Here is a 15,935-nt window from a genome sequence, read left to right as displayed (position 1 = left end):
GCTCGCTCGCTCGCTTACTCGCGCGAACCTGTCCGCCTCGTTTAAATCGTTCCTGACGAATCGTCGTCGTAATTGTCGTCGGACCGTCCTCTCCTCCGTGTCTCGCAGCATTACTCGCAGCAAACCCGATATCCTCGCTCGTCTAACTGGCGGCCACGATTCTTGAAATTGTTAAAGCGGCTTGCATTCCGTGGCTCCGAATTCACCGTTCTTTTTTTATTTTTTTTTCTCTTTTCGCGCCGCTTTAATTTACACAACCGCTACTACTCGGTCTAGCTTTTCCCTCGATTTATCGCGGCTAGCGACTGCGATGGCCAATTGGCAATTTCGTCCCGCGACAAAGGGAGACGACTTGGCGGCAGCTCAAGAAACATCGGTGATTTTTGCGGGAAAGTTCACCGTTGCGACGTCTCGATGATTTCTCTGCCATTGTGCCGTTCGTCTTTTAAACGGTACATTTACGATTACCGGAAATTATTCCCAGAGCGGGCAGAACTTTTTATATCCGAACTGTACCCAAACTAGGGACAAACTCGAGCTCGAATATAGAATCGAAAACTTTTATCGAGATCGAATTTAATTCCAATTCGGTTTCAATTCGACCACGAGATCCTTCGACAAACCCTATCGACCCTTGTAAACGCAATCTTCGATTCGAAAGCCTTTGAAATTGTTTCCAATCCCGAGGAACCGTCAAGGTAACCGAAAGTTGCTCAAATTTGAACGTAATTCCGCGGAGAGGGTAACCTCGGGGTAACTCGCGAGTAAATTTCGGACGCAAACATCTGTCTCGAAAATTTCATCCGGCTACGTCAAATAGCGAGGAATTTCACCGGCGATCCACCCCCCTCCCACGTCTCTCGGTCTTCAATGGTTCATCCGAAATTCCAACGAGAAGACTCGGAAGTTCCACGAACGAATCGTCGAGACTCGGTGCAGTTGCTCGCCGTATTCGCTTAAAATTTCTCCCCGTTCGATAAGTTTCGAGCAGTTTCACTGTAGTTTCGGTTGGTTCAATTAGGACGTAATCCTGGTCCGTCTGCTAGCCGTAATTCCGCTCAATGGCGGTCCTGGCGCACCACCGCCGCGCGGTTCGCGAGTTTGACAAGTTGTCATTTTTCGTGACAAGCGAAATTACGCCCGACTCGTTGAACACGTCGTCGACGCGGAGGACGGCTGGACGACGACGCGTTCGTTGCCCGCGTTTACGTTTAAAGTTCTCGTTTACCGAAAGTTGCGAAACAGGGACGCGACCGTCTCGATCGGTTCCAGGAGGACACGAACCGGGTCAAGGACGACCGATTCGTCTCGAGGTCCATCGGTCCTCTTCACGATCGGTGTCGATAACGCGTCGCGAAGCTTCGAGTTCGATTGTTCCAGGATCGTTCATTTCCAACGGTAACGCGATTCTCGTTTCTCGTCGCGAATTCAACGAGAAGAGTTGTCTCGTCGCGCGCGTTGAGTTTAGTAAAGTACATCTTTTCACAGATGGTTTCGACGCACACGAAAACATTGATAAAAATTCGCGCGTTATTTTCCTCTCTTTACTTTCCACCGTTCGAAAGTAACAATTATCGAGTACAAAGACTTGGTTTGTCTCGGCCAGATAAAAGCGCGCAACGATCGAGTTTTTTTCACGGTGACGAAAAAATTTTAACGCCCAGTGTTTACGCGATACGTTACCGCGAGAGAACAGAAATTATTTGGACGAAAGGGTAGAAAAGTGTCCGTTGCTTTGTAATTTATTTACGGGGTAGAGTCTTGTGCTTTTAAATAATTTCGGTTCGCCCGTGAAATCGAATCGTTCGATGGCCGAGTTTACACGCGTCCGTTGAACACTTTTGTTTCGCGTTATCGTAAGAAACTACAGCGTCTCGATTTAAAGGAGCGCAAAGCGAATTTGAAATACCCTCGAAGGAATGGGGGAACGGGTGTCTGCTTTGCGAATACGAGATTCGAAATAAAAAATGCGGACGAAAGTCTCGCTCGCGCGTTGCGTTCCCTCGTAACTTTCACCTTTTAACAAATCTTTCACGCGGCGCTTATTTCGAGACGCTTTGTACATTACAATGTTGTCTCTCGTTGGACAAGGATCGTTCGAATAATGCTCGAGCGTCACGGTGTAAAATTGATCAAAGTTTCGCGGTCTGTGAACTCTCAACGAGTCGATTATCGTTGGATCGATATTACAACGCGGACGAATTTCCGAACGTATCGTTTCTTAATTTCGGCTCATGAATAACCATACGTTTCGATCTTTACGACACGAGACGAAGTAAATAGTGTATCTCGCCATTCGTTTTTTCATTTCGGCTCATGAATAAATATTCGTTTCAACTGCGCAACGACGACCGGGTAAATAGTGTATCTATCTTCCACTGGAACGGAGAGGTTTAACGTAACTGTTTCATCCGGTGAACACGCATCCGCCAAAGGTGCTCGTTAATTTCTAAATGACCTCGTTAGCATTTTCTCGAGACCTTGGAAGACCTTCCGTCTCTTGCGTAAGAAAAGGAACTGAATTGCCTCGGATCGTCGAGCAGGGATCCCAATCTGGATGTTTTATTTTCAAAACGATTACTGCATCGACCGAGCCACCGGACCATTTGGAGACTCTACGCCTTCGGGACTGATATTCGAAATGGCGACCTTCCGCGACTCGGCCAATCTGATAAATATAGTATTTCTCGGTTAAACGCGAGACACGAAATTCGAGATAGCGAGGAAGCTGCGCGTAGATCGCTACGATGAATCCGACTTTAAGAGAAACAAAATAATCGAATCTCCTCTAACCGGCCATCCGACCGGCTCTACACGCGAAATAGACGAGAGTCGATCTTTCGAGCTCTCAAGAAATTCAAATGTATTTATTGATCGGGTAACCGTCAATTTAAAAGAAATTTTCTATTTAAAAATCAAATCGTTGAACTTACAAAACACACTTTCAAACCACCACAGACATCGAACATTAAGAAGATCCCTCTATCTGGTAGAACTCTGAGCGCTCGGCACTGTCGTAACTACACCGCATCAAACCTCGGACGATGGTACTCTCGATACTCGTTTCACGTCCATTATAGATAAATATCGCGTTGAAGATCTCGTTCCCTGCGTAATCCGGGAGCTCTGAGAACCAACGCGGCCATTATTCCGTGAATCGTACGGACGTTGAACTTTAATGCATCTAAAATACATTTTTAGATCATTGCCCGAACATTAAGATCGCTGGCTCTATCGAGTTATAGTATTACCAGCCCGTGAACCCCAAGAACTCGACGAACTTTACCTAGCTCTTTGTACTCGAGTTTCGTGTCCGTTTCGCTCGTTCGTTGTAAATAAACGTCGCGTTACTCCTAAAGGAAGAGCTCGTGTAGCCAACGGGATTCTGATCGCGAAATTAGAATTCCATTTAAAGAAGAGGGCGAGGTTCTCTATCCGAGACTCTCCAAGTGTGTACAGGAGCGCGTCTCTTCGTACGATCTTGAACGGCTTAATTCGCGCGCGATTTCGAAATTTCTCCAACGTCGCTAAACGATCGGCAACGATCCCGGAGATATTCCAGTTTAGCGAGTGGCTGTGCGGAGTGGCTGTATTCGCCCTCTCCCCTCCGTGGCTCTCATCCCCGACGTAAAAACAAGCCGATCGTATCGCGTAGCGCGCGGCCCGGTCCTCGAAATCGACTCGAGGAGTCGGAACTCCATGTAAATGCGGATCTCACCCCTCCGGTTCGCTTGCCAGCTTGCCGGCAAGTACCGAGTGCACCCACGGGAGAATGGAAACCAGCCGGGGGAAACGTTCCCTTGCAAATGGAATGCAAAATCCTGGCCGGTGCCGATGCTCGTGGGAACTTCGCTGTCCGTAAGCACGACGACGAAAGTCCCGACGAAAGGATTTCCAATCTCCTTTAATGGCGCATTAATCGCGACTCCGACGAGAGGACGGAACAACCGTCGAGTAGCGAACGGGGTGGGTCGAGGGTGGGTTGGGTGGTGGAAAAAGAACGAAACTCGAACGGGGCGGGTAGCTTCGACGCGATAACCCCCGGCTCCGAAGCGGTTTTCAATTGACGACGGCGACCGATAGTCTGCAAAGTTTCACGGAATACCGATTATCGATACTCTTGCATCCACCGGCTTTAATATGCGGGGATTTCTTGCGGGCGTCACCACGCGGCGTTAAATAGACGCTTCCGGAGGGGTTTTCCGGAACCGAGCCCCAAGTGTACCGGAGAGTCTCGATAATCCGGGGTAAAGTCGCTTCCAGTGGAAAACCCTCGAAACCGAGAAACGCCGACGATATTCGCGCGGTATTGTTTCCGTTAATATTCTACTTTTTTTTTTTATATCGAGCGAATCCTTGGAAGGTTTCTCGAGTTCCGTGCAGCGTGGATCGAGGCGATAGAAAACGGGAAGATTCTATGGCTCGAAACGAGACGAAAATGTGGAAAGAGAGAATTCCATCGGAGGCTCTGTTTTCGAGAAAAGTGCATTCGATGTTGTTTCGGTACGCGTGTATCTAACAGACGATATTTTTTAGAATTTTGAGTTCGATGGTTGCAATCTTCTTCCACTTTGAGAATACTTATTATAGATTGATAAGCGGTAGCGATATAGATTGTTTCGCGTTTCAGCTGAAGTCAAATAGAGAGATCGTGAACGTGGAATCGAACGAGCTGCGTATCGTGAACAATTGTATCGAATAATTTGTCTTCCTAACGCGTGCTCGAATTAAACGTAACTCGGTTTATCGAGCGCGGAAGAGAGACGAAACGATCGCTGGGATTCCGTTCGAACTCGAAACAAAGATTCGATCGAAACGACTCGATTCGTACCGGTTGTCCGAAATTCCCGATTCGAGACTTCGAGGAATCTAGTAAGGTCGCGAGCCAAGAAAAGATTTTCTTGCCAACGATAACTTTAACACCGAGACGAAACGTTACAAATGAGACAAGGTCGGTACGTCTTATTGGCGAATTATTTTTAAATCCACTATGGCGGCTGACGGATGTAAATGCGGAGGAGAGATGAGAAAGGAAGGAGGAGAATAATATTTTGTCTCGAGCCAGTTGGTGAACTCGTCGAGTTTACCTAGCGAACCCTGTCTCGGACACGAGAACGTTCGTTGGTCGAATCTTTGTACGTTTCGAAGACGAAGTTAATACGTACGAAGCCCTCTCGTGCAGGAGAAGCCAACTTGCAGAAAATCCTGATCAAAGTTCGGACTTTTCCAGACCGTGAACTCGCAATACCTTTTCGCAGCGAAGAATGCTGAAAAATAACGAGCCAGTGTCATCCGTATCGCGAAGTCTACTCCACGGAACGTTCTGACCACCGATCGTACGGAAAATGGACTTTCTCTTGGAAATCGTTACGAGAACGTTCTTGAAATTCTTCACCGAATATAACTTCGCGAAGGTAGAAACGAGATTACGCGGCAAAGCAATTCTCATGATTCGCGATAATGCCACAACGGAGGCTTAATGAGATCGTAATATCGTAAGATTTTATGGGAAAGGGAACCGAGAACATACTCGGTTTAGCGACTTTAGTTACGAGTGTTTGTAGGTTGGAAATTCAAGAATAATTAATTTAGCTTTCGAAAGCGAGAAAGACGGAGGGAGTGAGAGAAAGAGAGAGAAAGAGGTGGCTAGGAGTGGGTGACAATGTGTATTTGGGGAAAGTGCAGTTGAGAATGAAGAGTGAATTAACCTCCGGAATGCGGTCGTGTGTATTATGAAAAGCAGACCGAAGTACATTATCCGGTCACAATCGCATTGTTAGCCTACTTTTCGTTGTACAGTGGATATCTGTACGTATGTACCGTTTCGAATAATTAACCGTTTCGCTAACGAGTGTCTTTACCGGCCGATGGTTAAACGAACGCGCGTTTAAAAGCTCGTGGCCCGAATTTTACCGTTTCTCCTTTCACTTTATTCAACTTTGTCCCTTCTACGCTATTATTTACTTCAACGTTACCAGAATCGACTCGAATACAAAGATGATTTTTTTAAAATTTAACCTAGAATACTTCCCGCGCTCTCTTCGAATCATCTTCGCGTTACCACCTCTTCACGTACTCCCGCGAGACTCGTCGCCCCGGTTCAAGTGTCAGCGTTCCGAGGTCCGCGTTGAACAGCGAATCGAATCCGCTTCCGCTTCTTTCGCGCTTCGTTTCGAGTAACTTTCGAAATTTCTATCTCGATTCCCGCGAGATTGAAATTCTACTTTCTACGGTGGACGAGCACGCGTTCCCTCCGTGTTTGTTGACGTCTGTTCTCGAGCAATTACCGCGGGACAATACGCGGCAATTACGCGAGCGAGGATTGAATAGAACGCGAAGAAAAGAAGCTACGTCGCGGCGTGTTTACGCGAAGAACGACGACAACGATCGTCGTAGAGAGGGCCGGTCGGGACGACATTGAACTTGGCCCCGTGCCGGAAAGTTTTTAATTTATTCGAGGAACCTCTGCCCCCGCGTTTCAACTCTCTTAAGGGAATCCGACGAACCGTCCCCCGATTTCTTGCCTTCTTTTCCCTCTATTCTCATGGAAATGGTTTGTTTACGGGATAGCTGGGAGCCACCGGGCGAACGCCGAGGATCAAAAGTTTCCCCGGTCCCGCGATTCCAGAATCGCTTAAAACTTCTTAATATTTTTCAATCGCAAATAACAAACTTGGTAATTCGCGTATCAACGTCGCGCCTTTAATCTTCCTAGGGTCCACGGTTCCGGTTTTAGCGAGCGGCCGCGTCGATGTTGCCGCGAGCTTCAATTATTCGAAAGTTTGATGGCAACGGGACAACGCGCAACACTACGGACCAGGGTGGTGGATTTCCCGCGCGATTTTCGATTTACCGCGCCGAGAGCGACCGAGTTCGTTCGTTGGGTCTCGCGGCGGTGAAACCTGGTTTATGAAACGCGATTAAGCGACTTCGAGTTCCGTATCGCGTTATTGGTTTCACCGTGGTTCGTTCTCGCCCGGAAAATCGTCGCGCTGGGGTTCGTTTCGTTAACGAATCTCGATCGTGCGCGTGTTTCGTTTCTACGATTTTTATTTATTTTATTTACGAAAACGAACGAGAAGTATGGTACGTTTTCTACGAAATGAATATATTTTTCGCGTTCGTATCTTTGGAGAATAATAGCTCTGTAATTCGAAGAGGAAGATACGAGGTAGAGTTAGTATCTTTGTCGCGCGAAACTAGCGATTCGTACGATTCGAACGAAATTTATAATACTCGGACACGTTGGATTCGTCGAATAGGATCGTGTTTCGAAATCGTCGGCCGCTGTACGAACAATTTGAACTCCGCGAAATTCGAATCGTGACCCGTGGTACACGTCGAACACCAAAGACACCGTTGCGGATTCCTGGAAATCGATACGGAAGAACCAGGATTCACGAGATAACGAAGAGGCTCTCCGGTAAGACTCCGTATACACGAGCTGGTATACGTAGCAAGGTCTCGAGTGCGTACAATCCGATACACGCTGTCCCAGGAGGATAATGCCCGATACGGATCACTCTGAAATCTATTTTAGGCCCGCGGTGTCCAAGGTTCGCTCGCGCGGATCTCACGAGACCCGGGTTCAACATCAGTCCCGACGAGACCGTGATCATTAGCACGGCATTCGTGGAAGCCGTGGTTCGGTGCAACCTTTTTTTGTAGAATGCGCGTTTTACCCTTGAAAAGAGTTAATTACGATGTGACGAATTGCATACAGCCGTGCAACATGAACCGACCGAGGTTCGCTGCACGTAGCGGAAGCTAACCGAACGGAATTCGCGCGCATCGCGTGCAATAATCTACTCGTGTTTGCAAGCAAATAGACGTGGATTTCGACGTCGGATGTTTGTTTTCCGGGAGGGTGCAAGTGCAGAAACTGTTCGTTTCGATGAGAAAAAAGAACCATCTGTTACCTTTTTCTACGATTTGGCTGCGCGTGTATACCGTGTCGCTGTTACCATTATTCGTTCCGTCCCATCGTAAAATTACAATTGTCGATTTTACGCGAGTTCGAGTATCCGAAGTTTACAAGCGTTCGTCGTAAGAAATTTAACGAACGATCAGAATCTTTCGAACGACCGAGAGAGAAACTAAAGAAATTGTATCGTTCGTAGCGGTCGATATTGTTCGCGATATTTTAAGAGTGGAAGTTGTTCAAGGCTCGCAACGAATCCTTTGCTTGTAATTTGTTTCGCGGAATCTATCATTGGTAACGTCTCTTATTATCTTCAAGGATGAATTACTTTGATCGAATCGCGTCTATCGATCTTACGACGATGCTGTCGCGTTAGATCGATCTAGTGACGCAACCAGAAATTTCAAACGAGAGGAGACAAGATTCGTTGTGTCCGCACATACGAATACAAATAATTACCCATCCACGAAGTCAAATCTCCTTTACCGTATTCGAAGCTTTACGAATACGAAAATAAAAAGATATTCCGTTTTCGTATTCATAAATTTCCCTCCGTTTCCTTGTCCATTGCCACCCAATCGTTGTAAAATTTTAATTCGATCACGTTCGTTCCTCAATTATTTATTCGTCGCGCCTTTATCGGTTACCCCGATGCCGCGATACGTAAAATAATACGAACCACGTTATCGCGTAAGGAACACGCGCGTTGCGTAGCGCGTTTCAACGGGAACGTAAACGCGTTGCAACCGCGCGAAACCGATTTCTCATCGTGACCCGAACGTTTCACAAAGAAGACGCACAATCGTCGCTTTTAATCGGCGGATCGATCTCCCTCCGAGATCGCGTTTGAATCACGAGCGGCGGTTACCCGCGCGAGCAACAACAACGCGGTGGTACACGCGGCGGGGCGCGCGAGCAGCTCGTGTGTGGGAAAAGCAGAACGCGCGCAATCGTGGCTTCGTCTCGCTCGTTTAACGAGCGGAAACATTATTAACGCGCGTACGTACCCGACTTTTTCGCCCCGGATGCGTTTGACGCTCGCTACACCGCCGAGAGTCCTCGTCTTCTTCCTCTTCTTCTTCTCCTCCACCTCCTCCACCTCCTCCTCCTCCTCCTTCTTCTTCTTTTGCCCTGCCCCCTCCGTGTGTTCCTGGCTACTCCCTCCCCCTTCTCCCAACCTTTTTTTCTACCTCTGAAATCCATTGTCTACGCGGTCGCCGTAGTTTCTCAGGGACGCGTGGCGTGGGAAGGTTCGCAGGGCCTTAAAGTTCGCGACTAGCCAAGGTGCGCGGAGCGGATTCCGAAGCGGGGAGCCACTCTAACCCAATTCGTATCGAATCGTGTCCGCGCGGTACACGTACGAACATACGTACACCTACCGAGCTCGTACCAACGACGAACGTACACCGACCGAGCTCGTACGAACAAACGCACGCACGCACACGTGAACCACGCGCAGACGCTCACGCAGCCCCAATTAAGTAATTACCCGACTACCGGGCTCGATTAATTCGCGGCCACGAATAATTAGCGGCCGTCTATGGTGTAAGAAATAATTACGCGAGTTGCGTCGCGAATGCTTTTCCATCCGGGGGCCCTGTGCGCGCACGCGCGCACGTTTCTCGAATGCTTAACCCACTTTTATTACGCGCACGGGGGTCTCTTCCGTCGATTCTACTTGTATACACTTCTGTCTATATATGTATTTATATCTGTGTGTACGTGTACGCGACCCGTTCACTGATTTCGTTCTCCTTCTCTGTCTGTTCCAGCCGAAAGAACTCGATCGTTCTCAGGACACAGCTGTCCGTGAGGGTGCACACCATCATAGGTGAGTATCGGATCCCCGATTCGAATCTAACCGCGGGCCTCTCACGATCCACTTCGACGTATCGTCTGACACGACGATTCCTCGACCCCCAACCGGCATCGTCGGGTCAAATCTACTTTTGCTCCGCTACGTTTCCAGCCTGGCACGCCGTGGAATTCCATGTCCCGCGCGAGGAACCGTGTATCCGATCAACGACGCCGGTTACCTGTGTTTTCTGGGTCGCGGCTAGTGACAATGACGTGTTAATCCTTTCCACGCGGTGCATCTGTGCACGTTGCATCCTTCTTCGCGAGAGTTATGGGTGTCTCGTTAGACTCGCGAGAAATTCGTAGAGACTCGTCGAGATTTTTATTGGATTTTTCGGTTATCTAGTAGTGTTTATCGAATTTTACGCGCTCGCGGAACGAAGAGGAAAATTTTTCAACCGGTTGCTGGAATGGAATTAAATCTTGTTCTTTTGATGTTTAATTCCATCTTCGGAGCGTGCTCGGTGTACAGCAACGCTGTGAACGTTTAAGGCGTAGCGATATAGGCAAAAATGTACGGTCGATGTAGCAGTACGAGTTGCAAATCAGCTTTGTCTTTTATTTCTGTAGCGCAAGTGACATACTTTTATTCATTTAATGTTCCACCGACAGCCAGACAAGTACGATTACCACTAGTTACGTTGAAGGTTTCTATTGTCTACCATATTTGGACTCTAGCAATTATTGTCGAATAAATTTTTTGTCGGACGATCGTACAACAGTGTCGTAAATACGTAGCTAGTCACCGACGATGTTCGAGAGAAGTTACTTGCGTTATTAAAACGGAAAATGGGCAAATTCTCGTACAGGGTTGATTTATGAATTTTTGTCGACTCGTCGCTCTTTGTACGCTTTCTTTCTTTTAACGTCACACGCTATTGAATACTTCGGCTCATCTTTAGAATCTGTCGCATCGTTTTTCTCAATGTATTCTATTTTTTATTTTCAAATACGACTTTGTAAATTTCCGACGTTATCTTTAAAAATATAATTTTTCACGATATACAGTATTAGCGCATTCTTGGAGATACTGCCACGGATTGTGCTCCGATTTTGTAAAAGTTATTTCGCTCAAAATTCCATGAAACTCTACGGTCGGTAAATCATCCTTATAAATATATTATAATAATTAACATTTCATTTAGTATTATATCGCCGAACGGAAGGCGGATTGGCGATTCGAAGCTCTCGAACGAGTATATTTTCTCGTCGAGTATATGGACGAGCTGGTGAAAAATGTTTCATTCGATTCGAGTTATCGGCGATGACAGGTTAATTAAAAATTTCGAATAACGCTAATTAGACTCGTCGCCTTGCTTCCGGAACCGATTTTCGTACCGGGTTTTAATTGATCTAATTAAAGTTTGGTTAAAAAATTGTGCATTAAACATTCGTTTCGATATGAATATTCAATTCGAATCGTCGGAACACGGGGTTACAGTTGCGCGAAACAGAATTTTTGAATTACAAATCGACACGGGATCTCGACGCGTCGAAAACGCAACAGCGCGAGCGAAGGGCGCGGGACAGGCTGGAATCGTTGATTTAAATAATTCGTACTGGCGTTAAATTAAATTTCGCGTCGTCATCGAATCGTAGGAGCACGCGCGTGTTCGAAAACACTCGCGAATTGTACGTCGCGAGCCCGCGCCCGGTTATCGTCACCGCCTCGAACGAAAACAGCTTCGTATCAAAGGCGAGTCACGATTTCGAGCAACCCCCTCGCAAAAATAGCTTTAATGTGAAATTAGTGTTCGCGATAATTCTTTCGATGAAAACGTCGCATGGAGTAATGACCGCTGTATAAAGTGCAGAACAGTGTACCCGCGACAAAAATCGGTCTAGTGGCTTCGCTAAGGAGGCATAGGCCATTAATCACCGTGACGGGTGATGGTTAACCGCGCCGTGCCTAATAAAAAGAGGGGGAAAAAAAAAGAAAAAAAAAAAAACAACTACCGTACCCGTTGACCGCGAAGCGTGTTTCTTTTTCGTCGATCCACCGATGCGAATTTAGGTCTACGTCCTACGTCCGAAGAGAAGTCGATGTACAGAAGATGTTCCACGCGCGTTTTCCAAGCGGATGAGATTTTTCTCTCGATTTGTATACGGCAGGAAAATTGGATCGTCGAAGATCCTGGTGGACACTTTGAACGATACACCTTATCGCGAGCGGAGATGCAATTGGAAAAGCGATTGCGTCACACCGTCCTCGTGGAATTACCAATTTCATCGAGCAATTAAACCGACGCACTCGAACGGTCGTACGTGCCGTTATTTTTGCGTTCTCCTCCTCGTAGTAGCATTAATTATCATCGAACGTAGTCCTCCAGCACGTTGAAAGCTAGTTGTTCGTTTCGCGAAGACGTCCACGTCGCTCGAAATCTTACCACTTGGAGTGGTTCGAGGCCCCGTTAAATCGGAATATTACGCGACGAAAATTGAATCGTGCGGACACGCGACGCGATTTCACGCGAAATCACCGCGAAAATGGGCTCGCCGTTTTTCCCTGTCGACGAAAATTTAACCGCCCGCGCGAAACACTCCGCGCCGTTTTCCGATAAAAAGAGATTGATCGTCGCAAGGCGATAAAGAGAGCACCGACGGAACATCTTATTTTGTCAATCCTTGCTATAGCGGGAAAGACGCGGCGAACGGAGAAGAGGAAAGAGATTCGATGACGCAAAAAGTAATAAATGATCCGTTGTGTTGCTCGTAGAGAGACGCTGGAAGGAAAAGGGTGATTTCATTCGGAGAAAGGGAAAGAGAGAGAGTAGTTATCGATGTTTATTCCATTGACGAAGAAATTCTTTGAAACGTGCAACCTTCTTTCTGTATCGAAATATTGAATTTTCTGTCGTCCGTCGACACTTCCTACGGATATACGTTTTGCTTTCCGGTTGCAAGTTTCGAACCGTCGAGTGTATTTTTAATCGAGTTCGAAAATATTTATTTGTCTGTCGTGTATTTATGGGACGAGAAGCTTCCGGCGCGAGCGTTTTCGATGTTTTCTCGATGTAGTCTATCGATCGATTTGAAACGTACAGATTTCTTATCGTACGCGGTGTAACGTAAATTGTCAGTACGTGATCGAAAGTGTTTTCGAACAGTAAGAGAACAGTAAGTGTTTTCGAACTTCGTTAGAGACACAACTTTGAAAACGAAATTAAACGACACGAATACTTTCACTCGAATACTTCACTACTTTTTCCATCAATTTTTCGAACAGAATTTACATCCGAAATTACACGTTTATTTCACGAAACACTATACATTCATTCCCAAATATTTAGCACCGCGCTTATCGAGATTCTGTTGTACGTACATTGTTCGAAAGTGGCTTCGAACTCCACGGGTGCTTCGATAAACTTTCTTATCGGGACATGGAAATCTTCGGGTACATCGATAACTTTCGTAACACCTTGTGTATCCATTAACGCCTACAAATTATCGATGCGACAACGGTTTCGATTACGACGATGTTCGTGCAAAGATCGATCGATTAATTCAATACGCAACGTACCGATACGCGTCTCCGTATCGCGACAATAAAATCTGCATTCTGTCGAAAGGATTTATCATCGTGAAACAATAACGCGCAATTACCGAAACAGACGCGAACCGTTTCGCAAATCGCGAACCACGGAAATTCGGTTAAGCGGATTCGCCTCTCGTGAAATTTAAGACACAATGGACGATCCCCCTCGTTACACGTTTCTTATTTAACGAACAGGAAGAGGCCTGTTGGCCAATCTAGTCCGTATGAACTTTTGATGCCCGATAAAAAGTTCCGGCGTGAATTTTATCGCGACGCGTTGTTGTTTCAGTTGGGAGCGTGACTGCGTCGCTTTCGTGCTCCGTAATACACCGTGGCCTGTGCTTGCACAAGTGTAACTGATCTAACTAACTGTAATCGTGATTGTCCTCGTATTCGAGAGCGTTCAATCTCAAGTGCGCTGTTCCATCGCGCTCGCTCGCGCGCGCTTGCATCGTGAAATTCGATTCCATCCAACCGCTCGAACGAAACCCTTAAACGATACCTATTTCCGAATGATCGTGGTTGTGAGTTTTCACGAGGTGCGTGTATCACGCGCACGCATTTGGTCAACTTTTTGGAACGAAATTACCGCGACGAAACAGCTCTTAGCGGGGGACTTCGTTATCCTCGGTAATAATTTCCAAACGATAGGGAATTACGCGCAATTTGAAAACAGGATGGCTACGGACGGACTCTTAACTACTTCGGAGACTTGAATTATTTTCTTCGAGAGCGAAACGAAAATTGATCGTTCGAATATAATCGACCGGTGATATTTATCAATTTTCCGAGCAAGTGTCATTGGGATATTCAATTGAGAGTATTTCTTTGCAATTTTAGTAATCGTTTACGCGTCGCTGTGCTTGGAACAATTTGAGAATCGAACGTGTCGATTTGTGTCGGTACTATGAAAGAGAAAAATGTGCGATAGATTCTTGTGTAGACGATTCTAGGGCGTCTTATCAATTTCATACGTGTTTGGATATCGAAACGGAATGCTGATACGGTAATGAAGGATACTTTTGGAAAGTAACTGTAACAAAGTTGTCGATCGAATATACTTATCGTTAGCAATTCGCGACGAAGAAACGATCGTACAATTCGTTTGGGATGGACGCGTTACTGGTCGAAGAATTTTGAGGTTCATCCGCTGCAAAACTACCGCTTTGCTAAATAAATGTTCCACGGTGCACGACGATGTTGATTGCGATATTAAGTACGTTGACACGCGGAGAATGTTAATGTACTGGTTGTACGTTTTTAAACGGAGATTTTCTTCTCTTAAAAGAGATTGCAAGAATTATGGTAATTATGCACATGGTAAACTGTGCGATAGAGTTACGCTGTGCACGCTCAACTTGTTATTACGTCTGGAATTGGCCGACGAGTTGCCTCTAATTATATGCGTCCGCCGAGAAAAGTCAAGTAGATGACGAGTAATTAAATGCGATTAAGCTGTTGTCTAGTATGTCGTCGTCACGACACGCGTACGTCCTTTTTGCGATGGGGATGCTATGCAAAATGATACTGGCGTTTGTTGAAAGGATACGCGAACGGATAAGAGTAAACGTTATCGGTAACATTCGCTTAAATTGAACGCAACTTTTCAAACGTTTAACGACCTTTGTCGATTATACGCGAGAAGAATTTCTGTTCGTTTCTCTCAAACTTTGCCCTTTACGAGTTAAAACTTGCTAATTGTTTATTTCGTATTCGCATCGAAATGTTTCACGATTCGATACTACGAACTGGAAGTTATCAAAGTACCGTAATTCGAAGAAGGAAACTCAATGGAGTTTATTTGGTAAAAAATTGTAAGTATTCGTAAATATTAACAAAAGTGGAACTTCCGAGATGTTGGAAGTGATACTTGGAAATATTTCTGAAAATTTGTATCGTCTTTTACGAAGTGCTCGAACGAACGCGAAAGTATCCACACAGCGAAAAGAAACGTTAAAAGAGCGAAACGCGCAGGATGGAATCCATTGCAAATTCTTGCATATTTTTCTACGAACAATTTCAAGCTTCCGTCATTGTAAACGAAAAGGAATCTTTCGAAGTGAAATTACCAGAGTTAATAAGCGAAACTAAATCGGTATTCGCTTTCCGCGCCCCGACTGGTAAATTATTCAATTATCGTATTATTCGGCCGATAGCGAAGCTTCTCTGAATTAATTCGTAACGTTTAAATGGAGGCCGGAATTAGAATCGTTCGAGCAAGTATGATTCGTTAATAATCGAGTTCGCGTTTGTTAGCAGCTTCGAGAAACCAATTTGTCCAAAACTTTCGTTCTTCCAGCCGAAAGAGTTTCCTCGTATCGTGTTCAAATTTTAAAGAGCAACCGAATCAAGGGTGGAAGGGTTTGCATCGAATGAATAAATTCTTCTCGTCTCTGTAATATTTATTTCAACTGCGGTACAAATATAGTAACTTCCGCGTAGCTGGTTCATAATTTATTTCCTAAAAAATCCTTCCGATTTTCAAGAATAACTAAAACACTTGCGCTTACTTTTCTCGTTACAATCCGATCACTGACCGAGCAATCGCTCGACAAATGAACGCTCACTGGTCACCACGAGTCATTTTCGATTTATCAAAGAGCACAACGCATCCATATGTTT

General features: G+C 45.9%; 1 protein-coding gene across 4 annotated transcripts in view; it reads left to right on the top strand.

Moving 5' to 3' along the window:
- Fhos (Formin homology 2 domain containing) overlaps positions 1-15,935 on the top strand; it is a 287,057-nt gene that overhangs the window by 181,029 nt on the left and 90,093 nt on the right. For all 4 annotated transcript variants that reach the window (XM_076325750.1, XM_076325751.1, XM_076325748.1 and 1 more), the window contains one exon: positions 9,694-9,752. In XM_076325750.1, the coding sequence (XP_076181865.1) occupies positions 9,694-9,752 (59 nt within the window). The remainder of the gene's footprint in view (positions 1-9,693; positions 9,753-15,935) is intronic.

This window comes from Ptiloglossa arizonensis, chromosome 13 (assembly GCF_051014685.1).
Source record: "Ptiloglossa arizonensis isolate GNS036 chromosome 13, iyPtiAriz1_principal, whole genome shotgun sequence".
NCBI lineage: Eukaryota > Metazoa > Arthropoda > Insecta > Hymenoptera > Colletidae > Ptiloglossa > Ptiloglossa arizonensis.
Note: the sequence above shows the minus strand (reverse complement) of the source record. Positions and strands in the feature narration are given on the sequence as shown.